This window comes from Phyllostomus discolor, chromosome 7 (genome assembly GCF_004126475.2).
Source record: "Phyllostomus discolor isolate MPI-MPIP mPhyDis1 chromosome 7, mPhyDis1.pri.v3, whole genome shotgun sequence".
In the NCBI taxonomy this organism is placed as follows: Eukaryota; Metazoa; Chordata; class Mammalia; order Chiroptera; family Phyllostomidae; genus Phyllostomus; species Phyllostomus discolor.
The window spans coordinates 6,236,899-6,263,237 of NC_040909.2; the positions used below are offsets into that span (position 1 = coordinate 6,236,899).

At 66.9% G+C, this 26,339-nt stretch overlaps 1 protein-coding gene across 4 annotated transcripts; it reads right to left on the bottom strand.

The window, feature by feature from the left end:
- Nucleotides 1–3,894: 3,894 nt before the first annotated feature.
- PTH1R (parathyroid hormone 1 receptor) lies at nt 3,895–26,339 on the bottom strand. 4 transcript variants are annotated; one of them, XM_036030423.1, is made up of 15 exons: nt 26,153–26,339; nt 23,712–23,834; nt 13,544–13,646; nt 11,232–11,366; nt 9,593–9,703; nt 9,360–9,478; nt 9,129–9,223; nt 8,731–8,926; nt 8,107–8,260; nt 6,608–6,668; nt 6,199–6,265; nt 5,823–5,917; nt 5,040–5,181; nt 4,879–4,920; nt 3,895–4,389 (listed from the first exon to the last, which is right to left on the bottom strand). In XM_036030423.1, the coding sequence occupies exons 2-15, from the start codon at nt 23,784–23,786 to the stop codon at nt 4,015–4,017; spliced, it is 1,770 nt and encodes a 589-aa protein (XP_035886316.1). In that variant the 5' UTR covers nt 23,787–23,834; nt 26,153–26,339; the 3' UTR covers nt 3,895–4,014. The 4 variants fall into 4 exon arrangements, with proteins under 4 accessions (XP_035886316.1, XP_035886315.1, XP_028373961.1 ...); XM_036030422.1 differs by lacking the exon at nt 26,153–26,339 and adding an exon at nt 24,839–25,023; XM_036030424.1 differs by lacking the exon at nt 26,153–26,339 and adding an exon at nt 24,839–25,024 and having other exon boundaries at nt 4,140–4,389; nt 5,040–5,177.

Consider the following 26,339-nt stretch of genomic DNA (forward strand, 5'->3'; position numbering starts at 1 on the left):
GGCTCAAGATGTTGAAAATACTGCGAGAGCCAAACCAAACACATCTCTGGGCCAGATTCCACCCACAGGCGGCGTTCTCAGGCCGCGGGTCGGCACGGACACACACACAGACAGACGTGCAAACAAACACAACTGGACACTGGTACACACAGTGCAGTCACACACACAAGCGGGGTGCCAGCAGACATGCGGGCACATGTGCCAACATGGGACAGGCACAGGTAGACACACAACAGGACCACGGGCTGACGCCACAGTCCCGGGCAGCTAGAGGCGCACGCGAACAGACACGCCAACGCACCGCACAGCCCTCTCCCTCACTGGTGCGGGTGAGCTCGCCGGCGACAGGGCAGGGCCGGGGCACCGGGGTTCACACCGGGGCGGTCCTGACTCCCACGTTCCGCCACAGGAAGGGGTGCCGGGCGGACGGTCCCCGGGAGGGACCCGCCGGCGGGGCAGGACTGCGGAGACTGCGTGGGCAGCGGAGAGGAGCAGGTGGGCGAAGGGCCTGGCAGGCCAGGGTCGGGCAGAGAGTGGACCCCAGGTTCCGGAGCTGTGGGAAGGGGGCTCGGGTGGCCGCAAGCCCACCCTCCCGTGCCCAGAACCAGTCTGGCCGCCGCCTCGCCACCAGGGAGCAAAGCCAGCAGGCGCCCCCACCCCCACAGTGGTCCTGTCATCGGAGAATTGCAAAAGGGCCTTCTGATCAGGACGCCTGTGGGGCAGGGGGTGCAGACCCCCCTCTGCACCCCCACTGACACTGACCCTAGGAGTGCGGTGCCCGAACAGTAGGTGCATAATTAATGCAGGCACATGACGGGGCCCCACTCCCACCCCCGCAGACCCAAGCCTGAGGCCAGAGGGGACAGCCGTAGGTCGGGAGTCCAGTCTTCTGCCCCCGCCCCCTCAGCCCTTGCGCGGGAGGAGCTGCACAGAATCCACGCCCCCTGCCTTTTGGCCCCGCCACCTGCACGACTGGGTGAAGGAGGGGACCTGTGACTTGGAGATGTCCTGGCCTTGGTCCCCGGGGGCCCCCAGGGAGCAGGGCGGGGCACTGAGCTCACACAGGCTGGGAGACCCGGATGGGCTGACCTGGGAGGCGGAGCTGAGGGGCTCAGAGAGGGACGGCTGCGGGGCCAGGACCACACAGTACACTCGGAGCCAGTCAGCCCGCGCCCGGGCCCGGCCCAGCTCTGCAGTCACCCCCCACGGTCCCCCCTCCCCCCGCCCCAGCCAAGGCTTGTTTCGGTTGGCCACGGGAGCCTCGGACTGGCACCCGTCCCCTGGCACCGGCTGAGGCGGCGTCAGGGACAGGCGGCTGGCCCCACCCCAGCCTCTGTGCCCAGCAAGCCTCACTCCACACCCCCTGCCTGGGGTCCGCATGGCCAGGCCTGTCTTCTAACCACCAAGGCAGACCCAGGGCCCTCTCAGGCCTCGCTGCCCCCTGGCCCCCGCCCCCCGCCCAGGGCAGGGCAGGCCCGTGGCCCCTTGCACACCCTGAGAGCAGGGCTGTGTCCTCATACCCTTGGGCGGGGTCTTGCCCCTTCGAACTCGCAGAGAACCCAGTCCCCCGTCCCCTCTCTGACCACCTCCCTGGGGAGGGCGGAGGTGTGTACTGGCCCGCCCACGGCTTTGCTCTTGAAACGCTTGCAGGTTGAGGGTGGGCAGAGCTGGTTCTTCAATGATACTGGACCCCCGACCCCACTCTGAGCTGGGAGCTGTGGACTCACCCAGCCTGCCCTGGGGCCCGGCCTGCGTTCGAGGGACCCCGGAGGACCCTCTCCCAGCCTGGGCCGGCACGAGACGGGACAAAGAGGGCCTGTCCCCACGCCCCAGACAGGTGGGAGCTGGAGGCCACCTTCCTGGCCCAACTGGGAGTTCAGGGCGGCCCATGAGGTGGCCGGACACTGAAGCCAAGGGGGCTGAGTCGGGGTCTCTCGGCACCCCCCTCCCTGCCTGCCTGCCACTGGGCTCGCGGGTGCTGGCATGTTCCCTGCGGCTTGGCTGGGCCATGAGGCCGAGAAGGGAGAAGTGACCACCTGGCTCCGGCCCCTGCTCAGGGCAAACGGGGGCCTGACTGCCCGCCAGGCCCGCTGAGGGCTCACGCTCCTCTGCCAGCACCTGGATGGCCTGGGCGAGGCGCGGGGCCTCTCTGAGTGGGGAGGCCGGCGCTGGCCCTGGCCTGGGGGCCTGGACTGCTGTAACAGGTCTTGGGCTGGCCTGGGCGTCCAGTTCAGGTGGATAGTGGTGCCCAGCCTGACGGGGAGGCCTGGCCCTGCCTGAGGACACCCGAGTGGGGGTGCAGAGCACGTCCTGGGGGCATTTAGCCCGAAGGAGAAGCACAGCCCCATTTCAGGGTCCATCTGAAGGGAAGGTGGTGGCAAGTTCAAGGGACGAGCACAGCCCTGTCCTGCAGGAAGCTCTCAGTCTGCAGGGAGGGGCTAACCTGTTCTGGGGGACCTGGTTGGAGCCTTCTGGGCGAGTGGGCCTCCTGGACTCTTCCAGAAACCTCCTCCAGAGGGGCCTGGGTGGCAGGAAGGGCCACCCTGAAGGCCTAGTGGTCTGCAGGTCCTGTGCGCTGAGCCTTGGAGAGGGCAGGTGTCGGACACCCCCCACCCCGGGGGCAGGGGCTTGGGGTCTCTCCTGCACTGGCCTCCTCTCCCCATCCGTGCCCCATCCAGGGTCCTTCCTGACACCAGCACCACCTCCCTGGCCGGCTACCTGCCACCCCCGGCCCTGGGACCCCCTCTGGCCTCCAAGTTAGAGCAGGGGCTCTTCTTGGTGTGGCTGTCCCTCGAGGACCCCCGCATGCACAGGTGTCGTGTCCTCCACACTCAGCTCAGCGGGGCTCAGCAGCTGCAGGCCCGGCCCGGCTGGAGCCGGGCCCGGCGGTGGTTTGCCCCGCCCACCACCTGGAAGGTCAGGCAGGGCCGAGCCCCAGCCGCACAGCGTGCCCACGGCCAATGTGAGTTCGTGGTCTGGCCTTGTGACCCCTTGCCCAGCCCCCACAAGGGGGTGCTGTTGGCGGTGGGGCACACCTCCTGATGCTGAGCCCGCGGAGGACGACAGGTTGGTCTGGGCTGGAACTGAGGGGAAGGACGGGCCAGGCTGGGGCGCCAGCTGGGGCGCAGGCCCAGAGGCAGGGTCACCTCTGGGTCCCAGCAGGAAGGGTCTGGCCAGAGCACATGCGGCGAGGTTGGGTCAGTGCCTGGAGATCAGGCCAAGGACAGTCCCGGCCACTCGAGGGCCCAAGACTGGGCCGAGCAGGGGCCAAGAAAGGTGGTAGGCGTTGGGAGGGGATGCTCAGCGACCGTCTCAGGTCCGCAGTGAGGGGCCACCTCTCACAGAATCCCACCAGCCAGCCTCTGGGCTCAGACCCCGGCCTTCTGACAGTTCCAGGCCAGAGCAGAGACCCCGGCCAACCAACCTCTCACTCCGTGGCCCTGGCACTGCCCTGTGCCCTCTGTCCAGTCCAGGCTGGGGACTGGGAGTCCCACACGGAGGGCTCCCTGGGTGTCCCAGCCCCCGTGGGGCACAGAAGACAGGCAGGAAGGGGCCTGGAGCGGGGCCTCGGGCTTGGTGGCCAGACACCTGAAGGGTCTGTTGTGGGCCCCAGGGAGACAGCAAGTGGGGGCCGGGTGGGGAGCCGGCCTGGGGAGTCTGGATGGGGCTTGGGGACAAGCGTGGGGAGAGGCGAGGGGGCAGCAGGCAAGCCTCGCCTGGGCCCTTTCTGCTGGACTGCGCCCTGACCCCAGCGCCCCGCTGTGGTTGCTCCACCCCCTTCCAGAGGGCGAGTCCAGCCCTCCCCCAAGGCTCCCAGCCCCTTCCCTGCCGGGGAGACTCGAGTCCCCAGCTTCGACCACAGGAAGCCACACACCGCTTCCTTTTCCCTTTTTCTTTTTTTCTTTTCCTGTTTTGCGCTCCCAGCCCAGCCGTGAGTGGGCAACCATCCAACCGCCTGTCTCTTGGTCCGTGCATCCGCCCTTGCGTCCATAGGTCCAACCCTTGGGTCCCCGATCACATGACCGTCTCCCACTCCTCCTGCAACAGGGCGGGCGGCCGCTCCGGCGCGGAGGCCTCCTCGTCCAGCCCGGAGCAGGAGCCATTGAGGAACCCGTCCTTGGGAGCCGCCACGGCGGGGGGCGGGGCCTGGCGGGGCGGGGCCCCTGGCTTGGCGTGGCCGGGCAGCGGCGGGTGGCCGTTGGCGGTGGCGGCGGGCAGCAGGCGGGGGCTGAGGGGCAGGCCCAGCCCCGCGCGGGAGCCCACGTTGGTCACGCTCGTGTGAGACACCATCGGGCCATAGCTGTAGCTGCTGCTCCCGCTGCGTGCTTTGCGCTTGAAGTCCAGCGCCAGCGTCCAGCGGCTCCAGGACTTCTTGATCTCGGCCTGCACCTGGGGTGGCAGGGGCAGGGCGGGCCTTTAGGTGCGCCCCGACCCCTCCGCCCCGCCACCCCAACCCGGCCGTGCCCCGTCGGGGTGCTCCTGGGTGCTCCTGCAACACTTGGCCCTGGGTGGAGGGGACAGAACAGGGGCTATTCCTGGGAAATGCCGAACCAAGTAGCACCCGTTGCCCTCAGAGTGGGGTGTCTGGCGCACCCAGAACCTGCGAGGCTCGCCCGGCCCCGAGGGTGGCCGAGCCGCTCAAGCTGGGTTACGGGGAACCCAGCCACAGGGCTGCGGAGACTCCGGGCTGTGCCGGAGGTGGACGGCCAGCCCACGCCCTAGCACGTCCTAGCCTGGACCATCTGCAAAGACTTCTCTCTGCCTTCAGAACGTCTCCAGGGGTGTTTTCGGCGGAAGAACGGAGGGACAGGGGTAGGGGAGCCCCTGGCATCTCTGCGCCCCCCGCGCCTCGCCCCACTGTGCCCGCCAGTCGCTCACCTCACCATTGCAGAAACAGTATATGATGGCGACAAAAAATCCCTGTGGAGAGAGGCGTGGGGGTCAGGGCCCAGCGCTGCACGCACGGGGAGAGCGGGAACAGCAGCCCCGCCCCCGCCCCACCAGGCCCCGCCCCGCGCCAGGCCCGCCCCGCCGCGCACCTGGAAGGAGTTGAAGAGCATCTCGTAGTGCATCTGGACTTGCCAGAGCGTCCCTGAGACCTCGGTGTACGGCGTGGCCATGAAGACGATGTAGTGGACGCCGAAGAGCGGCATAAGCACCAGCGTGGATTTGAGCAGCTTCCTGGGCCAGCGGGGCGGGCAGGTCAGGGCCGACGGGCTCGGCGCCACCCCTACCTGCCAGCCCCAGGCTCCGACAGCCACTAAGGGGCCCGAGGCTCTGGCCACCCGTGGAGGTGGAGCCAGCTCGCCTGGGACAGTGACACCTTGTTGTCTCAGCAAAGGGTTCCTAGGGCCTCCTGGTTCCGAGGCGTCCTGGAGTGGACCGTACATCACACGGTCCCCCATCCCAGGGCCCTTTGTACCCGCTGGTCCCGCTGCTGGTGTCTGCCACTCCCCCACGGCCTCACCTCATTACCCCACAGCCCACTCCTCAGGTTCCTGCTGAGCTGCACCTTCTCACCTCCTGGAGGCCGCCCACTGCCCACCTGTCCCTCGGACTCCCTGTCAACAGCTGTTTGAGGAGAGTCCTGGGTTTGTCCCGCCCTGGCACACCGCAGCGGCCATGCAGCACCTGCCCTGGGGGGCCCGGGCTGGCTCTGGGGGGGCCCTGCAGAGGCTGGGTGAGATCCCCTCGCTTCAGGGTGGGGCCAGCCAGGGAGGCAGGAGCTTTCCCTTGAGACAGGCTTGCGCTTGGGACCTCGTGGCGCTGGCGTGGGCCGACCTCTGAACTCGGAGGAGCCTGGGCTCCTCAGGGCGGCTCACCGGTACTGCTGCCGCGTGTCACACCGGCCGGCATTGGTCTCGCGCAGCTTGGTGGCGAGCACCCGCACGATGTTGATGAAGAGGATGAAGTTGAGCTGTGGGAGTGAGGGAGGGCCGCATCTCCGTGCCGTGTCCCACGGGGTGGGGGCAGGCACGCAGGCCCACGGCCCTGCCCAGCTCTGCTCTGCCTCTTGTGCGGGGGTTCCCGGGCCCTCAGTGTCCCCCTCTGGACCAGAATGGGGATCGGCTGCTTCTCAGGCCTTGTGGCCGTGACCTTGGAGTCCAGGGAAGCTTCCACAGGTCCCGGTCAGCAGCTGATCACTGGGCTCTGAGACCCACGCCCCCACCCAGCCTTGGGGCCGCCACCGCTGCTCACCACGATGGAGGCCAGGATGGGCACCTGGATGATCCACTTCTTGTTCCCGGAGCTCAAGTCCCAGCACCTGCGGGAGGCAGAGGCGTCAGCCCCGAGCCCTGCCCGGTCCCGCCCACAGAGAGGCCCCGGAGCTGGTCTACCCTGAAATGAGCTGCTAGGGACACAGGGCTGGGGGGCGGAGCAGTCTCGGGTGTTGCCGGGCGTGAGGCCGCCCTCAGAGACCCCTTTTGAAATGGCCTCTTGTGACCGTGAGGGCGGCACCTGGCCGGAAGCAGGACTGAAGATCCCGGGAGCTGGAGGCCCTCGGGGCCGGGGCACGGGAGGCCCCGCCGCAGGCGTCACGGAGGAAGAGGGCACCAGGGGTGTTTCTGGCCCGTGGGACCCCGGCCCCTCCTCCACCTGGACCTACCCGGTGTTGGCCAGGGTGGCCCTCACACTGACCCACACGGCCACGAAGACAGCGGGCAGACCTGTGTGCACAGAGGGGGACAGCGTCTGTCCTCGGCCCGGCAGGCCCACTCCCCTCACTCCTGGCGACCCCCCGCTCACCCCGTCATTGTAGTCCTGGGCCCCTCACCCTGGGCAGCTTGGAGGCAGAGCCGGGCCCCGGCGCGTGCCGCCCTGCTGCCCCTCGGCCTCCCCCGAGGGACCCAGCTCAGCCCCGAGCCCTCATCTTGGTTCTGCATCTCCTACACCCGCACAGTCTCGCCTGCGGGTCAGTGTCAGCAAGACACTGCGGGTCAACAGGGTGTTAGCGACATCCCTGCCCAGGCTCCTCCTCCTCCACCCCCTAAAGGGTGCTGCTCTGGGACCCACTTTCCTGTGAGGCAGGGAGCCTATTGCCAGCATTTTCCTGTCTCAGCCCCACCTCCCCACCCAGTTTAAAAGGTCCTGGCCACCGTGGATGAGGCCGGGTGGAGGGAAGGTTGTCATTGTAGCTGGGTAAAGGGCCACAGGGAGCCCGGTGTGCCCAGCCTGAGCCGGCTCAGGCGGCATGTGGTACCTCTGGGGGAGCCCTGCCTCTGGAAGGGGAGCCCTGGTCCCCTCCCTCCACCCCCTCCCCTGTCATTCCAGGCCCAAGTGCCTCTGGGGTGGGGGGGAACAACCTGGGTGTGTGACGACAAAAAGAGCTGTGACCTCAACGTCGGTGTGTTTCCCCCACCTGGACACCCTCTAGCCCCAGAGCCTTCCTTAGTTCTTGGGACCAGGGCTAGATCTCCCCCCGCTGTGGGGCCTGCCGTGGGTGAGGTCAAGGTCAGAGCATGTGCCAAGGAGCAGGGAGGCTGTGGCTGTTGATCTGAGGGCCTCTGGGTCCCGAGCGAGCGCTGGGAGGGCTCCAGCCACCAGGCCTGCCCCTCTGCAGCCTGGCCAGGTGCCCAGAGCCCAGCCAAGCCCTGGAGCTGCCAACAATAATGGACAATTATCAGTAACCTGATCTCGGAGCCCCCTCGGGGGAGGAGAGCGGAGCCCCGGCTACCCATTCTGCAGAGAGGCTGCCAAAGCTGAGAGCCGGCCGTGGACGCGCCCCGTGGGCAGCCGCACGGTGAAGGGATTGTGGGGGAAACGGGGTTTGGGGGGCAGGGAGGGTCCCAGACCCCAACTGCAGCTTCAGGCTGACCTCGGCCCCTCAGCTCCACGGCCCCACTCTGATCCTGAGCTGAACCTTGACCTGAGAGCCCCCGCTCCCTCGGTCCTGGGCTGAGCCCGCTCCAGGTGAACCCTACCCAGCCGAGCTCTGTTCCCAGAGCCTGGGAAGAGGTCACAGTCACAGAAGGGTGGGCAGGGTGCCCACCTGCTGCCCCACGTCCGGGACGGGACATGCCATGTGGAGGCTTTACCCCCAGCGGTCCCCTCGGGCCCGCCACCCGCGGCCCCACACTGCCCGTCCTCGCCCCCAGCACCTCGTACCCCAGCCGAAGACTGTGAAGCCCCACAGGTACTTCTTCTCGGAGAAGAAGGCCATGAAGATGAGGCTGTGCAGGTACAGCCCCTCCACCAGAATCCAGTAGTAGTTGGTGGCCAGGAAGTAAAGGAAGAAGGTCACCGCCACCCGGCAGCCGGCCTAGGAGACCAGCGGGTGTTAGCCAGGGGGCGGGGCCTGCATCTGGGGAAGGGGGCGGGGCGGCAGCGGGGACAGGACCACCTGGGCTGGTCAAGCCCGAGGAAGGGGCAGGCTCCGTCCAGGTCTCCACCAAGGGGAGGGGCAGGGGACGTTTTCAGGGCCAGGAGGGCACGGCGCACAAGTGGGCGGTTGTGGGGTCCAGGGCTGAGGCAGGAGTGCTAATGACCCTGCCCGGAGTGGGGGACAGTGCGTGGGGGACACGCACGCAGCCCTCGTCAGTAGGGGCTGGAAAAGGGCCTGAGTGGTGTGAGTGACACGGTGAGGTGAGGGGAGTGGCCTAAAGCCAGTGGTGGCAAGAGACAGGCAGGGGCGAGGGCCGAGATGCAAGTGCCAGGCGCAGCCGGGAGGGGCTCCTGCGAAGCCGGGGTGGCCAGGGGCCCCGCGCCTGGGCGGCCGAGGGGCGCACTCACGTAGCCGGCGGCGGCGGCGGCGGGCGGCGGAGGGGCCTGCGCGATGGCGCGCAGCTCTTCCTCGGTGAGGCGCTCGGCTTCATCGAGGGTGGAGCCCGAGTAGAGCACCGCGTCCTTGACGAAGATGCTCACGGCGCGAAGCATGAAGGACAGGAACAGGTGCATGTGGATGTAGTTGCGCGTGCAGTGCAGCCGCCTGCGGGGCGCGACATCACCGTGGGTGAGGGCACGGGACGCGCGGTGGGTGGGCAGGAAGCCGGGATGTGCGCGGGGCGTCCGGACACCCAGCAGGGGTCGGGGCGCAGTGAGGGGGAGGGAAGCACCACAACTGGCCCCGCCCCACCTGCCGCCCGCCACGCCCACCCTCCCACCTCTGCCCCGCCCCTTGCCCCGCCCACCTAAAGTAGGCGAGGATGAGCACAGCCACGGTGAGGGAGGCCAGCGAGACGGAGTAGCCCACGGTGTAGATCATGCCCAGGCGGTCAAACACCTCCTGCGCAGGTGGGGAGACACCCAGGGTAAGGGTCAGAGGCCAGATTAAGGTTGCTAAGGAAGCCAGGACGAGGTCAGGGGTCACCGATGGTGTGGGGTGGCCTTATCCCGGTCAGGTGGGGAGGGAAGGCTCTCACCCGTTCACGAGTCTCATTGGTCAGAAACTTGACGCATTCGCTGTAGTTGGCCCACGTCCGGTTGTGCCCCGGCACCAGCTCCCAGCTGCCATTGCGGTCGCAGCGGCGGTAGGCGTGGCCTGCAGGTCCGTGGGAGGGTCAGGGCAGGACAAGGGTCGGGAGCCACTGAGGCCCTGAGCTCCCCGGGGCCCCTGGTAAACCCGTGATCCCCACCCTGTTCCAGCTCGCCTCACCTTTGTGATTGAAGTCATAAATATAGTCGGGACAGGGCACAGCCACCACCTCGCCTGGTGCCCCCAGCGGCCAGCACAGGATGTGGTCCCACTCCGGCAGGCAGGGGCGCCCTGTGTCCACGGAGACAGACAGATGGGGTGGGACGCCAGCCACAGGTGTGAGACCCCGAGGGATGCATACACCTACGATGGTCGCTGGCCCCCTCAGGGACAGTTGTGCCCGGGGACTGGAGAACTCAGGCCTGGAGCCTCCTGGAGAGACTGCGTGAGCCCTTACTGCCTGCCGTGCCCTGAACCCACGGGGCTGCAAAGAACTCACCACAGCCCCCGCACGCAGGCGCTGTCCCTGGCCCCGCGGCTGGCAGCTGCCAAGGTCACGCAGCCCAAGGCTCACCCTCCTTGAGGGCTCGGCCCCTGGTCCCACCTTCCAGGGGTCCCTGGAGAACGCAAGCTTCCAGGCCACACCCCCTCGGCTGAGAATGCTGCTTCCTATGCGCCCCTTGCCTGGGCACCATGACAGGAGGCAGAAGGTCTCATTTCCCGTGCCAGCCAGACTCCCAAAGAGCGGCTGACCTCACGCTCCCACCGGCGTCCAGGGCCCGCCCCGAGCACCTGCTGTGGTGCCAGTGAAGAAGAAGGCTCACGGGGGGGTGGTCATCTGAGTGCCCACTGGGACTCCAGGCAGGGGGACACGTCCCCTAAGGGGCTCCGGGCTCCCAGCAGGGAGGCTGCGTGACCTCGGAGGGTCCCCAGCTTCTCGGTCTCCCACGCTCCACCCCCAGCCCCTGTCTGTCCGCCTGCAGGGCTCCGACCACAGGGCTCTCCAGTCGCCCTGGAAGGCGGCCTGGAAGGCCGGGCCCACCCCGGCCTGCTGAAAGGCTCTCTGTCCTGGGCACCATATTCCCAGCCCCGCCTGGCCAGGCCCACAATTCCCTCTGGTCCCCGGGGAGCCACAGGGTGACCACAGCCTCCCAGATGTGGCCCATCTGGAATCTCCTGCCCACCCAGCCGGTTCAAACCGGCCCTGTGGCTGCAGCCGGGGCTCTGCGTTTGTCTCTCCTCACCTCCCTGGGGGACAGCGCAGCCCCGCCCCTCCCTTCCTCCCCTCTTCTCCCCTCGTGGTCCCACTGTCTCCCGCCCCACCCTCTGCAGCCACCCGCCCCTCCCGCCGGTCTCTATGGCCCACCTCACGGCGTGTCTTCGTGCACCCTCCTCAGATACACCGAGTCCCGGGCCCATTTTGACCCTCCTGGACCCCTCGGTCTCTCCCTGCCTCTCTTCATCTCTCTCTCTCTGTCTCTCTGTCTCTGGGTCTCTCCCAGCCTCTGCATGTCTCTGCCCCTCTGTCTCTCAGGTTCTCTGTCATCTCTCTCCATGGGAGGGGGTCCCCCTCACCCCCAGGGCGTGCAGGGCAAATTCTCTGCCCACATCTCCGGGGGCTGAGCCTATCCAGCCTGCCTGCCTCCTCTACCTGCTGCCCCCTCGGCTCTGTCTCCTCCCAGCCCCTCCCCTGCTTTTTCCTGGGAGGGGCAGCGGCCTCTGCCCTTCCCCAGGACCCCAGGGGCGTGAGCTCCCTGGACCGGGATAGAGCAGTGGGGTGGGTGGTCCGAGCCGATCTGGGAGGGACACGTGGACGTACCTCGGTGCCTGCTGCCAGTGGGCGCCTCTCTGTCCTCCTCGGACTCAGGGTGGAGCTTCCCGGCTGCCTTCTCCTTCCTGGGCTTCCCCGACATGGGTGCGGACGCCCAGCCTTTGTCGGATTCCAGTAGGTCAGCTGGGGAGGTCAGGAGAGTCGTGGCGGCCACCTGCGCCACCGCAGGAGACCCAGGGCCCCCTCCTGCCTCCTCAGACTCCCCGGGTGCGCCACTGGGGTGCGGCCCTGCCCTGCTGACGCCCCCGCCGTGGGGAGAGCTGGGGCGACAGACGAGGAAGGGCTTTGCAAACTGTAAAGTGCCGGCCGGCCAGGGGAAGAAGTCGTCAAAGGGAAGGAGGCCGTCAAAGAGGGGTTCAAGTGTAAGCCAGCCCCGTGTGGTGTGGGGTCGACCAAAGGGTTGGGCCGTGAACGTGGGCAAGACGTGAGCACAGGTGGTGTCGGTCCTGGGGCCCCGAGGGAGCCTGAGCCCGTGCAGGAGGCACGGGGCCCACCAGGGGGCGCACGGCCAAGGCAGACAGCAGTGGTGATGTCCACGCCGAGGTTACACCGTGAAAATGAAGCCAGGCCGGAGCGCTGGTGGGTCAAGCAGCGGCTGGTGCAGGCGACTAGAGTGGGAGTAGGCTGCTGCCAAAGGTGGACAGACACATCTGCCCGCCCTGTCCCCTGCCCCAGGCATCTGAGGAAGGGAGGCACAAGGGACACCCGGGGACCCTTCTGGGGTGGGGCCCGGCCTTTCCGGGTCTCTCTTGGGAGAGGTGCTCCAGGTCTGGCTTCTCCACCAAGAAACCTCCCTCATTATCTGACTTGCATGTGTTAGGCTGCGGCCGAAGCCGGGGCCCCAGGGCCCCCACGTCGGGGTCCTGAGTGCAGGCACCCCGGCCTGCGACGGGGCGCCTGTGCCCATTTTCTGCCTGCACTGACCCATGGCACAGTCAGCCGGGGGCACAGGATGTGGCGGCGCAGGAAGAGCGGGCTTGACCATAAACCGAGCGGGCAAAGGGAGGTGCCTCCAGGCCTCCACAACGAGGGGGCAGGACCCCGAGTGAGGAGAGCCCGCCTGGCCCCCCAGACCCTGGAGTGAGACCCTGGCAGAGGCCCAGGGAGCCGCCGGGGCTGGAGGGTGGGGCTGATGCGAGTGCCTGCGAGTGCATGCGAGGAAAGCCCGTGTGCCACAGAGCCGTCAGCGCGTGCGACCTGGTCCTGCGTGTGCCCGCGCCCCTCCCCCACCACCTCAGGGGTGGGGCCGGCTCGGGGAGGAAGCTGCTCTCGTCCACCAGTCGTTCTGGGTCAGGGCCTCTGCCAGACCACGGAGCTTAATCAAGACAAATGTCAGAGGCCTGGTTGGGTGCTAGCGAGGCCCATCTCCACTTCCAGGAAACGGACTCACGGTAAAAACCAGGGAAGCGGTGGGTGGAGGTGGCAGAGGGTGTAAGGGGGACACATGGCAATGAGAAAAGTACCATAAAAGATAAGCTAGTAAAAAAAAAGATAAGCCCTGGCTGGCATAGCTCAGTGGATTGAGTGCGGGCTGGGAACCAAAGTTTCCCAGGTTCGATTCCCAGCCAGGGTACAATCCTGGGTTGCAGGCCATAACCCCAGCAACCGCACATTGATGTTTCTGTTTCTCTCTCTCTCTCTCTCTCCCTCCCTTCCCTCCCTAAAATAAATAAATAAAATCTAAAAAAAAAAAAAAAAAGATAAAAACCAGCCGGAGATGGGGGCAGGAGCTGCAAAGCCAAGTGAGGACCCCTCCCACCTGCACCGTGGTGGGGGTCCCTGGGGGGTCACTGTCCCCAACAGTGGCCTCAACTGAAGGACTCACAGACACTCGTCCCTAGCCCTCGGGGCTCCTCCCCACCCTGCCCCATGGGCCCTGGAGTCTCCTGACCCCGGACACTCGGCCTTGCCCACTGCCCAGGTGGCCTCCTTCAAAGACCTACTACGTGCACCCTCCGGCCCTGCCTCGAACACCCCCGCCCGGGAAGCTGTCCCGGCCCACCCAGGGGGGTCCAGGCGCGCCTCCCAGATCTCAGCAGCTCGGGGGTGCTTCGCCCGCCCTCACACCGCCTGACCCCCACCCGGGGAGGGGCGGCCCAGCCCGTTGCTGAGCCTGCAGGCTTTGCTCTCGCCTGACCCACCCCACTTCTGGTCCTCACTGTGGCCTGACCCCCCTTTCTTTGAACCACCCTCCCCTGATGCCACTTGGTCCTGGAGTCTGGCTTCCCACCTTCCCCTGCCCCTCCCTCTCCTGCCCCCCCCCCCCCCCCCCCCCGTGCTCTCCCCCGGCCCCGCCCCACCTGGCCTCTGCAGGACTTCCTCCAGCCGCTTCTCGCAGCGGGCCTGGGCACGGTGCAGCAGCAGGATCTGCTCCTCTTTGGTCATGACGTCGTCCGCGTCCACCTGCCGAGGCGAAGGTCAGACTGCAGGTGGGCCTTCCGGGAGCCGCAGCAGCGGGCCCCACACCACCCCCGCTTCCCCGAAGGGGGACCCCCCCCCCCCCTTTCCACAGGCCCTTGGCTCTGGAATGTGGGCATGCTGCCTTACATCGCTCCCATTCTACAGATGGGAAGCCGCAGCTCCGAGGGGTAGGGCCGCCCTACGAGAGGACACGGGGGGAGGGGGCTGTCCCTGGTCTGTCCAACAGTGACCCTGCGCGCAGCAGCCACTGATCTCCTCCGTCCAGCCTGCTCTCCGGGGGGCAGTGGGAAAGGGATGGAATGTCCCAGGATGCATCCCAGAAGGGTCCCCGTCACCTCCGGGGGCCTGGGTGGGTGGGGTGGGCAGGGAGTGCTGAGCTCTGGGGGAGAAGCTGGTCCTGGATTCCTTCAGGTGCTAGCGCCTGGGGGGCCTTGGAAGTGACCGGTTTCCATCCCGACCCTCTCCCCAGTGAGCGGCGAGGGCCTCAGCCCCTCCCATCCCGGCACCCCCAAGAGGGAGAGGACAGAGATGGTGCCAGCTGCCGTGGTGGACCGGGCTGGGCACAGAGCGCTGACAGGGGGACAGGCGCTGTGGGTGAGGCCTCAACCCTGTGCAGGCTGAGGGTGGGGGCCACCCACACCCCGCTCCCCGCTTCTCTGGAAGTTCCCTTCGAGCAGGCAGCCCCTCCTGACTGCACAGACAGGCCTGTGCTCCCGCCGGGACCCCGTCCACCCACCCGGTCCCACCAGCATGGTTTTCAGAAAGGGAGCAGGAGAACCCTGGGGGCGGGGCCTCACCCACAAGGGCGCCTGTCCCCAAGACTTGGGGTTGGAAAGGGGTCAGAGGAGGGTCGCAGCACCCTGCCCTGGGCACAGTGCAGTGCGCCCAAGCCCCCAAGGGAAACCCGGAGCCGTGAAGGCATCCCTGAGACCCCCAGGGCAAGCGTATCTCCCGCAACCCCACAGAGCAGGGCTGTGTCCCCTCAGACATCCCAAGGCCCGGCCGGCCGGGTCCCTTCAGTCTGCGGGGAGCTTCCTGGGATGGGAGAGCCAGCGGGAGGCAGGGAGGAAGTGGGCGGGCGGGGCTGGCCGGCCCGCTGGGGCGTGTCAGGGAGCTGGGCTGCAGGGAGAAGTTAATTGACCGAGTCTCTTGGTGGCAGCAGCAAGGGCCTCCCGGGCCAGGGAGTCTCCAGTTGGCTCCGCCGGCCTCGGGTTCTGCTGGTTTCACTTAGCGGAGGCGCCACTGCGCATGGGTGCACGAGTGGCCCCGGGGGCGCCCGTCTCTGTGCGATCTCACGTGGCGCTTGTCCAGCACGCACACTCGGGACGTGAGCCTGAGCTGTCTGTGAACTTGCATGTGTGCATGTGCTCTGGGCCACGGACCGCGCGTGCGCCTCCGCAGCGTGTGATACGGCTGCTCGGAAGTGCGTCTGGGCGTTTGTGCTTCTGCGTGTCTCCGGAGTCTGAGCTGGACACTGAGATCTCAGTGGAACCCACGGTCACGGCCCCCAGGAAGGCTGGCGCAGCTTGCTGCTGCCCCCCACCCGCCTGCTAGGGGCGGGGCGCGGGGACGGGCGTCTGGGGGGCGGGGCCTAGCTGCAGGGGGATGGGCTTAACGGGGGACAACCCAGGCCTGCCCCTCCGCGGGCCTCAAGACTACCCTGAAGTTCTCTTTGTGACTCTGGCATTGAGCATCCAGGCTGCGGAGGGGGCTGATCCCTGTGTCATTGCCCTGCCCACCCCGCTCCCATCACAGCGCCCGTCACCACCGTTTCCGGTGTTGCCATCACAGTGCCCGTCACCACCGTTTCCGGTGTTGCAGCTCGCACGGCGGTCAGTGCCCACCATCAGCCGTCGTCGCCTGGACCAACTGCACCAACATCAGCACACACCCCTTCACCCCCACCAGCAGCACCGGCAGCACCAGCAGCACTGGCAGCACCAGCACCCCCAGGACTAACCCTACTACCATCACTATAACCACCGCCACCACCACTGTCGCCATCAGCTGGTGGAACACCATCACCATCACCATCACCACCGCCAGCGCCGTTTCCACCTGCACCACCAGCACTGTTACCGCCCACGGCGGCGGCAGCACCGTCACCGCCTTCGCCAACATTGCCACCGGCCCCCTAACACCAATCACCATCACTGCCACCTTTGCCACAGCCTTGTCCTCGCTCCTTCACTCACCGCGCCCTTTCCGCTGCCCACCCATCTCTCAAGACAAACACGTAACACACGGTATTCTTCCAGCTGACGGACTGAGGTGCGCCGGCCCGCTCAACAGACATGCGAGCCCACCGGTGAGACCGAGGGTCAGAGCTGACGCCTGGACTGACCGCACCAGGGCATGGGCTGGAGACCGCTGGGGTGGTGGACAGACAGACAGACAGACAAGGGTGCTAACTGGGTGAGGACCAGGAACTGGCCCAGGGCGTCTGCTCTTGGCGTCACCCCCTCCACGGCCAAGAGGAGGCAGGCGCACCCTCTCTCCTGGAGTCTCGCTTTCACGTGGAGAGAGGGACTGCGTGCTTCCAGCGCCCCACAGCCCCCAAACGCCTCCATTCACCCACAGGGACAGGGTGGCCCCGCCGCTGGCCTCCCTGTGCTGCGAGACCCGTGTCTCTGGCACCCAGTCATGGCAGAACTGCCCCTGCAGCAAGAGGAGTCCCAGCCTGAGCCCGGGAAGCTCTTTCCCTCTTGCCCCACAGGGCAGCCCGCTGCTGCCGGAACACCCTCGCCCCTGCCTCCAGCTGCGCCCTCTCCTCCTCTGCCACCAGCACCGGACCCCGAATCCTGCCTCCGCCAGGGACAGCCCTCGTGTGTCTGGGAAAGCCGCTTGACCCTTGTGCCTCCATGTTCCGCCTGCACAACCAGGACGGCAGCGCTGCTGGGAGGGTGCGTGAGGCACCGCGAGTCCTCGCCCAACACCTCCGGGCGGTTCTGAGACCTGAGGGGAAGGGAAGGTCACGCAGCCAGTGCCACCACAGGCCCACGGACACAGACGAGAGTTCAGTTCCGACGGCATCTTATCAACGTCACGATGACGCTGTCCGAGCACCTACGCTGCCCGAGCACCTGGAGCACCTGCCGTAGTGCGCGGAGAGCCTGGGCAGAGGCGGGGCCCGGGAGAAGCCGGTCGTTCTGACGGCTCCTCTCAGCAGCAGTCGCACCGAGCCATGGCTGTGGGCACCCGTGCTGCTGGGTGCCACAGGCGCCCGCAGGCTGAGGGCCCAGAGTGGCAGGGGAGATGATCTGGGTGCGCTGTCTTGCGTGCAGGGCCACAGTGAGGGGTGGACGGGAGTGGGACCCCCGGGGCTGGGAAGAGGGAACAAGAAGGGCTCTCTGGGTGGGTGCTCCTCGCGAGCCTCTGGTGTGGGGGGGGGATGTCCCAAGAACTCCTGTAGAGTTCTGGGTCCGCCCTGGACTCGCACTAAGATTCCACGTCACTGCCTGGGCCTGTGGGGTAAGAGGGCCCCCCTCTGCCCTTGCTCTGACCCAGGAGGCCTGGTCTCCTGGGGGCACGGGGGAAACGCCACCAGCGCGGGTTCTCTCCCTGGCCTGGCGACTCACTCCTCGCCCCGCCAGCCCTCCCCCTGCAGCGTTTGGGTCCTCTGGGCCCAGCGCCTGCTGCGCAGGACGGGGTCGGGCATCGTTTTAGATGCAGAGAGTCCGTGGGTCCTGGCTTCCTGGGGCAAAGACTGAGAACCCAGGGCTGCCCGATGGCGGGGGGTCCGCTGGTCCACCCCCCACCCCCGATGGGGCCGCCCAGCCCTGGTGCCAGGAGCCCCAAACCCCCTCCCCCACGCCCCTCCCACGGTGCTGGGTTAAGGCTGACTTCCCCTGACCTAAGGCTGTGCTTCAAGGTCCCCGCTGTAGCGCACTGGTCTCCCCTGGTTCACCCCAACGCGGAGCCTTCCTGCGCGCGCACGTGGGCGTGACGTGCAGCCTGTGAACACGCAGGGGCGGGGTGATAACCTGACCTTAGCCCTGAGCCGGGGAGGGGGAGACGGGCAGCGCGGAGCGAGCGGGTGCCGGCGGGGCTCCAGGCAGGGTGCCGCTGGGGGCGGGGAGCCAAGAGGTCATTTACAAACGTGGGGGCTGCCGTCCAGTCCGTCCCCGGGAGAGGGTGGTGTGCGGTCGGGAGGCCCGGCCGCGTCGCTCATTTCCTGAGTTCAGAAGCGAGTGGAAGAGAAAAGCCATCTGCTCACGGCCCCTCCCGCCGCCGCCGGGAGCTCGCAGCGCCTCCTCGCCCGGCTCCCTCCCGAGGCCGGGATGGGATGATGGCAGCGGCGGCGAGGACCGTGAGGCGGCGACGTCAAGGCCGGTGCTGGCGATGGGGGCGTGGCGGCGAGCACCGTGGTGGAGAGAGCCAGTTCCACGCCACTGACCAACAGAGCCACGCCTCTCGGGGCCTCCCCTAACTGCCAAATTCCACACGTTTGCTGTCTGTGGTCCCAGACAGGCCTCGAGTCTCGGCAGGGCTGCGGAGGAAATACAAGGGGGCCTTCTTCGGCGGCTGCCGCCTCTGCCCCGGGGGAAGGCGCTTCTTCCTCCGCCCTGCGTTAGCCCCGGGATGCCCTCCTGGGTCATCTCACTCAGCCCTCTCTGCCTGGGTCCAGCCTGGTCCCCTGGGGGGAAGTGGGCGGCTGGCTTCCTGCTCGCCTCCAGAGGAGGCAGGTCAGCAGGTGGTCATTCTGGGGAGTGGCTGGTCCCTTCCCACCCCACAGGAGCCCCTCTACCTGTGGGCGCCAGCCGTGGCCCCTGGACACTAGCCACAGGTCCTTCCCTTTCCACCACCCCCTTATCTTTCAAATGGGGACGCTGAGACTGAGAGTCACGGCTGAAACGCAGAGGGCAGGGGCCGCAGCGAAGGTCTGCTGGACACAGGCTGCAGCCCCGGGGCAAGGGGAAGGAGGAGGACGCACCCAGCCCCCGGGTGCTGGCCTCAGTACCAGCCTTGCACAGGCCTCTGGACCGTGGCCTTTGCTGTGCCGAGCAAACGCCTCTGTGGAGCACCCACGGCAGCCAGTCTCCAGGGAGGTCAGGCAGGGGTGGAGGCAGACAGGCAGGGGATCAGACGGTGGAGGTGGTGGAGGTGGTGGCGGCGGTGACCTGCGCGCAGCTCTGAGTGCAGAGGAGAGGCTGTGCCTCCAGAAGAGCCAGAAGGAGAACACCCTGGCGAGCAGGGGACCACCTTGCGACCTCCTGGCCTGCCTGCACCTGGACTCCAACTTCCACTCCGGGGACCCGTGCTGGCCCCCCTCGGCGTCTTCCGTGCCAGCTGGCTAGGGACTGCCCCCCGCCCCTCAGGGTGGTGCCCTCCGTCCGTCCGGCTGGCCCGAGCAGGCCGGGACGGTCTCCCCACCGGGGACACTCCTGCCGGCCACCGCTGACAAGTGTGGACTTTCCCCCCCCCCCCCCAGCCCCCGCCAGGCCTTCCTGAACAGGCTGTCTGTGTCTGGGGCTGGGAGGGGCTGGGGGACAGGCACTGTGACGCCTGCCTCTCGTCCTGGCCGGCAGACGCCTCTGGGGCGGGGGGTGGGATGGAGCCCGGGACGGTGGAGGTGGTGGCGAGGACAGGGTGGATTCCCACCAGCGGCCTCTTCCTGGGCTGGGGGACTGAAGCCAGAACGATGGCGTGGCCCAACCCAGCCCCGGCCTGCCTGGCCAACGGAGTAGGGTCCCAGCGGGTCCCACCTCCCCACCAGGAGGGTCCCAGAGTTGGGATGCTTAAGGGTTTGGAGGTTGCTGACATCGTTGCGAATCTGAGCAAAACTCGGCACCCTCTCCCAGCCACACTGTGCTTCGTGGACAATTTAAGGCATCTGCAAAAGCCACGCCACACCCCTTCTTTTTCCTTGGGGACTCTCTCTCGCTGGCCTTCCTGATGTGGTGGCCGGACCAGGGAATGTCCCCAGAAGGCCCACAACAGGAATCTGGGGGAGGCCGCCTGATGCCTCATTAAAACATTCCGAAGAAAACCCAAGTTCCCGAGGGCTCGCCGCGCCCCCCTCTGTCCACAGGCAGTCCCCAGAGCTGCGGGCGGAGGGGAGTGGGGGGGGTTTAAAGGGCAGGTGATATAAAAAGCTCCAACAAATCAATACGAAAAAGACAAATAACCCACAGAAAGATGGGTAATGGCTCTGAGCAGGCTCTCAGAAGACGGACCATAAACCAACGTGAAGTCCAGAAGCTCCCTGGCAATTGGCAACCTAAAATGACACGAGACACCACTTTCTCCTATCAGATTGGCGACGGAGCAGGAAAGAATCCTCGGGCCGTCCTATGAGACGGGGGGGTGGGGGGAAGAGGCCCGCCCGCTCCACTCCCTCGGGGCTGAGGAGTCTGAACTGGCAGCGCTTCTTAGAGGGCAGCGCGGCCACATACGTGAGGACCGGGGCTGTGTGTGTGCTCAGACCCAGCGGTGACGGCGTCTGGAAACACCCCCCCAGGGAAACAAACCGCCCCACGGGGACACGCGAGGGCGTTTCAGGGGCCTCCCTGCCACCGTCTGGAATCACACACACACGCACACACACACACACACACGAAAATTAGGCAGAAACGTCCTGAACGCACCCTCCTAGAACTGCTGCACAACCCCAGCTTCCGGAGTGCTAGGCGGCATTTAAAAAAGACGGCATTTTCTGACCCAGAGGCCTCCGGAGCGCGCCTGTAAGGGGAACAATGCACGTGGCCGAGCCCGTTCCACGCACTGGTAACATTCGTCTAGAAACAACCGGAAAACAACAGAGCAAAGCCGTCTCCTGGACAGAGGCACCTGAGAAGACGCCCCTTGGAAACGCATGGAAAACCGTCGGGGGCACAGCCCTCACCCCAGACCGTGAACACCGGCTTTCTCTGGAGGGCGGATTGGGGCTTGCGGGGCATCGAGGGTGATGTTTGCGTAATCTGTATTATCTGACCCTTCCTGTACAAGGAAGAGCATTTTCAAGTGCCCGTTGGCAAGCTAAAACTAAGAAAATAACAGTCAAGCAATAGGATTTCAGTGTTTTAAGAAAAGAAAGAAAAGAGAAGGAACACCCCGAGGGGACACGGGGATCTGCCACCGGCATAATCCTCACCCCGCTTTGCAGGAGGCTGCTCAGTGCAGGCATCTGAAGGTCTGGGTTCAAATCCCACCTCTGCCGCAGACTCACCCGGGGGAGCAGTAAATGGACGGAGTGAGAAAACACTCGTGATGGTTTCTAGCTTGGAATCCGGGCACAGCCACTGGTCAGCACACAGTGGTCCCTTCTTGTCTTTAAAAGTGAGCCCTGTGGCCAAGCTGCCGCGGAGCAGGCCGGGAGGGGTCCCCGGCACTCCCCCCAGCCCCTCCTGAGTCTCACTCTGACGTCACACCTCTACACCAACGCCCAGCCCCCTGCAGCGACCTTCAGCCTTTCCCCTGGCAGTCTCTCCTTCACGTGTCCTCAGGACGAGGCATCCCCAAGGACAGGGCCACCCCTCTGCCCTGACTCACAACCCTGGGGTCCCTCCCTCCCTCCAGACCCCACGCCACCTGACCCCCAGCTTCGCAGTTACTCCTCCTTGTAAGGCCCGGGACGGACCAGCCGAGTCTGGCCACAGCCAGTGTGCTCCCCCACTGGGCGCTTTTTCGTCCCCCAGTCTGGGGCTGGCTGGGTAGGCAGCCTACAGGTTCGGTGACGGAGGCTCTCCGCGGGGGCTGGTGGCCTCGGTGGGCACCGGTGCAAATCTGCGTCGGGAGAGGCAGGGCTGGGCCCAGGAGAGGGAGTCGGCAGGCTGTCAGCGGCTCACTGGCTCCAGCTGAGCCCAGGGACCCACAGGGTGCTGGGTGACCCTTGGGCCATAACCTCCAGCCCTGAAGCCAGGGAAGGCCCAGTGCACTCGGCCTGAGAGTCCAGCCACAGATGCACCAACAAGGTCTCGGAGCAGACCCAGCCCTGACACCGCTCCTCCTGCCCCACGCTCAGCCCCGGGCCACAGCCGAGCCAGGAGAATGCTCTGCGTGTGCCTCAGTTTCTCCGGAAACCAGCGCAGGGCCGTGGGGACCTGTCATCCTCCCCCCACCTCCCCCCACGGAGGCACACAGCTGGGCACTTGGCTGGCGCGCCGTAAGCAGTGGGTGGTCACATCGGTTGAGTGACTTGGGTCAGTTTAAACGTGGGGACGGTGACAGAAGTCCCCTCAGGGGGCCGCGGGAGAGGCAATGCCGTGAGCGCTGTGAGTGCTCAGATCGGTCCCGGGCAGGTGGGGAGCGCCGCAGAGCCTCCTCCGCGGAAACGAGAAACCAGCAGACCCGGGTGCACGCGTGCCCACAAACGCACACACCTGCAAGCACGACTACGCCCCCGAAAGTCAGGTGCAACCCACGGTTTCGGACACGTGTGAGCTCACACGTGGACTCGGGCACTCACACACACCCAGAGGACGCCACGCCCAGAGCCCCGAAGAGCGCGAACAGACACACCGCCGAGGCACCCCGGCCCGTCACCCCGTCTACCCCTCGACAGTCCTGCGCACGTGGGCCGTGCTGGCGTGCTGGCTGGCTGGCTTGCTGGCTGTGCACGCGGCTGTGCTCACGCGCCCTGGAGGGGCCCACGGGGAGGGTGAAGAAATGCTCTGGGCCCTGGCTCTTGCCAGGGTCCTCCGAGGAACCTCCGCTTTCTGCCTGTAAGTCCTCACATGGGTGACGCTGACGGCCGGGAGAGGCCGGAGTCAGGGGTGTGTGGCGCTGGCGAATGGGGCAAGCCGAGGCCAGCAGCCGAGAGGACGGTCTCGGCTCAGGGGACTCTTAGGCGACTGTTTGTTTCTGTTTCTGTCTCTCCGTTTTGTTACATTGGGGACACTCAGGTGTGAAGGATAGCCCAAGGTTGCAGAGGCATTAGACTGAGCTGGAGGAATCCCAGAGCGACTTACTGCCTTCCCCTTGGGGCTCTGCCTGGCAGGGAGCTGGGCAGGAGGAGGAGGAGGCGGCTGCCTGTCCGCCTGTCTTTCTAGAAGGCAAAGGCCCTCGCCTGGGAGGTAGGAGAGGCAGCAGGGGCCCTGAGGTCCGATGCACAGGCAGGCAGCCCCTTCGGCCATGGCTGGCCCCCTGGGGCAGGGCTGCAGTGGGGTCTGATCGGCCCTCCTGGAAAAGGCCCCAGACTCCGGCCCAGGAGGAGCAGCGCGCTGCCCCTCCGTGTCTCGGTTCTTGGCCTCCGTCAGCGTCTCCCTGTTTGTCTTTGCAACCCTCCGTCTGTCCGCCCCTCCTGCTCTGGGGAGCACTCACCCCAACCCTACCACCCTTTGTCTCTCTGCTCTCTCTCTCCCCTCCTCTCCCATTCTGTCTCTCCTGCTCCTTCCAGTCCCCTCTTGGCCTCTGTTCTCAGGAGGGTCCAGATGGGGTCCCCTCAGTCACCACATCCCCCTCCAGAGTGCTTCTCCTGTAGAAACCTACTGTGAGGTCAGTCTCCTCTGGGGGACTCCATCCCTCCGCCATGCCATGCCACGCCACGCCGCCTCCCTGGGCATACAGCTTCCACTCTGGGTAAAGCTGGGCATGAGTGGATGTGTGTGTGCATGCACAGGATCCTGGGAGCTGCAGGATCCCCTAAATCCTACCTCCTGCCTACGTGATTCTGACCTCAGACCCACAGCCCTATGTCCTGGATTGCAAACAAAACTGCAGCAAACAGCAGCCCGGGCAGCCTGTGGGCCGCCACATCAGGCCACACAGCTCAGCCTTCTGCTAGATCACACTGTCATCTTTGAGGGAGACACAGCCAGAGCAGCAGAAGATAGGGGATCCCCAACCACAGGTTTTCAGACCTGGAACCCCAGATCCAGGGTTCAGAAACAGCGAGACCTTAGGCATCTGGAACCCAGAATCCAGACACTCAACGAGTGTCTGCAATCCAGACAGCAGGCACCGAGGAGCCCAGGTCAGAGGAGACCGCCATCCAAAGTTGACGTTACTTGGGGAATCGGAGATTCTGGGCCCTGGACACCCCTCCTGCCCCCCAGGGACCCCAGAGCAAGCCCGCAGCCTGTCCTGGAGCGCCGACTGGAGACTTACCAGAGCGTATGCGGAGCTGAGCACCGGGCAGCAGAGCAGGAGCGCCAGGCCGGGCGCGATCCGGGCGGCCCCCATCGCCACTGCCTAGGGCCCCGTCCCTCGGGGCAGCCGCCGTCGCCGGCCCTGGTGATGGTGGTGGGGTACAGAGCTGCGTCAGGCCGGGCTGCCCCGCCCACGTCCGGGCCTAGGAGACCCCAGCGGCCCGGCGGCCCGAGGCCCCGGGGCCCGACGCGGGGCCCATGCGCCGAGGGTTAGCGAGAGAGTGAGAGCAGAGGAGAGAGGGAGGAGGAAGGGAGGCAGCCGGGGGCCGGGCGGGCGGCGGGCGGGCGCCGAGCGCTGCGGAGCTGCCCGTCTGCCTCGGAGCGGAGAAATCACATCCATATGGCCGGGCCCCCCGCCCCCGGCCCGCCCCCCGGCCCCCCCCCCCCCGCGCCGCCTTTTCTTTTCTTTTTTTTTTTCTTTTAGGGAACTGGGCGATGTGGCTTCGCCCCACGCCCAGTGGGGGAGGGGTCGGGGGAGGGGTTGGGGTCGCGGTCTGCGGGGGGCGCACGGGGCTGTTATTTTTAGCTCCGCTGCGAGCGCAAAGGGGGCGGGGCGGGCGGGGGGCGCGTTCTGAGCCGCCAGGGCCTGCTGCTGGCGGACGAGATCCCAACTTTGCAACGACACTGAAACCTTCGGTGGTCGGGCCGCCCGCTCCTAGCCCCTCAACCCCCTCAATCCCCATCCCGTCCGCAGCCGCCTCGGCGCCCCCTCCCCGTCCCTGGCCCGAGCCCCGCCTGCGCCCGCGCCGCTGGAGCGCGCCTGCGGCTAGGACGCTCTGTCCGTCTGTCTGTCAGTCTGTCTCCAGTTCCCCCGGCCTTGGCCTCCGTTCTTCCAGCAGCCCCGAGCTCCGTTTCGGTCACTCCCTCGCTCCCTCCCCTCCCTCTTCTCTCTCTACGAAAACATTTGCAAGTTTCCAAAAAAGCCACGGAGCTGAGAGGCTCGGGGCTGGCGGCTCCACCGGGCTCCGAGAAGGCGCCGCCGACTGACACCGAGACAGGCCAGCCGCCCGCCCCAGTCAGGTCCCGAGTCGCCCCTACCCAATTCCGGCCCCCTCAGCTCCGCGCCGGTCCCGGACCCCGACTTACTCCGAGCGCGTCGCCGCGGCCCCCGCCTAGCCATGGATGTCGGGGACCCCCCGACAGCCTCCCCAGGACAGCGCCCTGTCCGCGGCCCCGGGGGGACTTCATGGAGTTGTCGGGATCCCCCCTGGTCTGCTTGGCTTCCTGCACCCCCGGGCCGACCGCCGCTCGGAGCCGCCGCCCGCCGCGCGCGTCCCTCGCTCCGGCGTCTGCTGCTCCCCCTCCCCCGCGGCCGGGCGCCGCTTCCCTCCCCCGCGCCCTCCCTGGGCCTCTCCCGCCCCCGCCCCCCTCCGTCGCCTCCGACGCGGTGTGTGGAGCGGCGGAGCGGAGCCGGCTGCCCCCTGCCCCGGACATAGCTATACAGGCCGCGGCCCGGGGTCGCACGGTGGCGGGATGTGAGTGTGGGGGCGACGGAGCCGGGCAGCCCTGACTTCGGGACCTGGGAACGAGGCCGGGCCGCGGCTGCCGCTTCATTCTCTTCTCCGAGAGGCACAGAATTTTTTTTTTTTTTTCTTTTTTGATTGCCTGGCCGAAACCCGTGACTAGGTACCCTCGGCCGCAAAGCAGGGCCTCTTCACCGGAGGTGCCCGCACGACCGCGGGCGCGGCTCTGTCTGTGCGCCCTCGGGACTCCCTTTCGGGCTGGACCCGGGGACCCCGAGCCCGGCTTGGCCGCCGCCTCCTCCAGCCCCACCCCGCCCCGCCTTGCCCTCGCCTGGACCCCCAGCCTTGGGAATGTCCCCAGGGGGCCGGTCATTGGGACCCTAGACCCGCCCCCGCCCCCGCCCCTGCCCGCGTCTCTGGCCGCACGCCCTTCCCTCTCCCTCCCCAGTGTCTCCCGGGTTCCAGGTCTCTCGGAGTCTCGACCCATCCTGGCGTCCGCCCGGCCTCTCCAGCTCCGCCCCTAACTCCACCCCAGGCGGCTAGAGGCCGCAGGACCGAGGGCTCAGCTCAGACCCCAACCCGTGGGCTCCGCCTCCTTCTCCCACCCGGTCACACCCCCAAACGCTCTTGGCGGGCTCAGGTCCACTGGGGACCAACAGCTAGGGGAAGGGAGGGAGGAGTCTATGGGGACTGGGGCCGGAGGGGCGGGGCTTGCATGCCTGGGCTGCGTGGGGACGCCTGAGCGCCAAGGAGAAGGAGCTGCGGACCCCAAGTCTATCACCCCTCAGTACCAGGCTGGGAAACTGAGGTCCCGGGAGAGCCTGGGAGTTTCTGGACGGGAGGACCTTTAAGGATGGTCAAGAGGAAGCGAATGTGACTGTCAGGGCCCTGGGAAATACCATTCAGACTAAACGACAGCTCCTGTTTGCCCACTTACCAATCGTGTGTTCTGGCCTCGAGGACTCTCCCGCCGTCTGGGCCTCAGTTTCCTCATCCGTAAAACGAGGGGTGGACCAGCTGACGCGAACGGCACTTTTCACTTTGCTGTTTCAGCGCCTCAGAAGACGGGTGTCCAGACCCATGGGCTCTGGGGGGCTCCAGGCTCCACTGTGGAAATTGAGCTC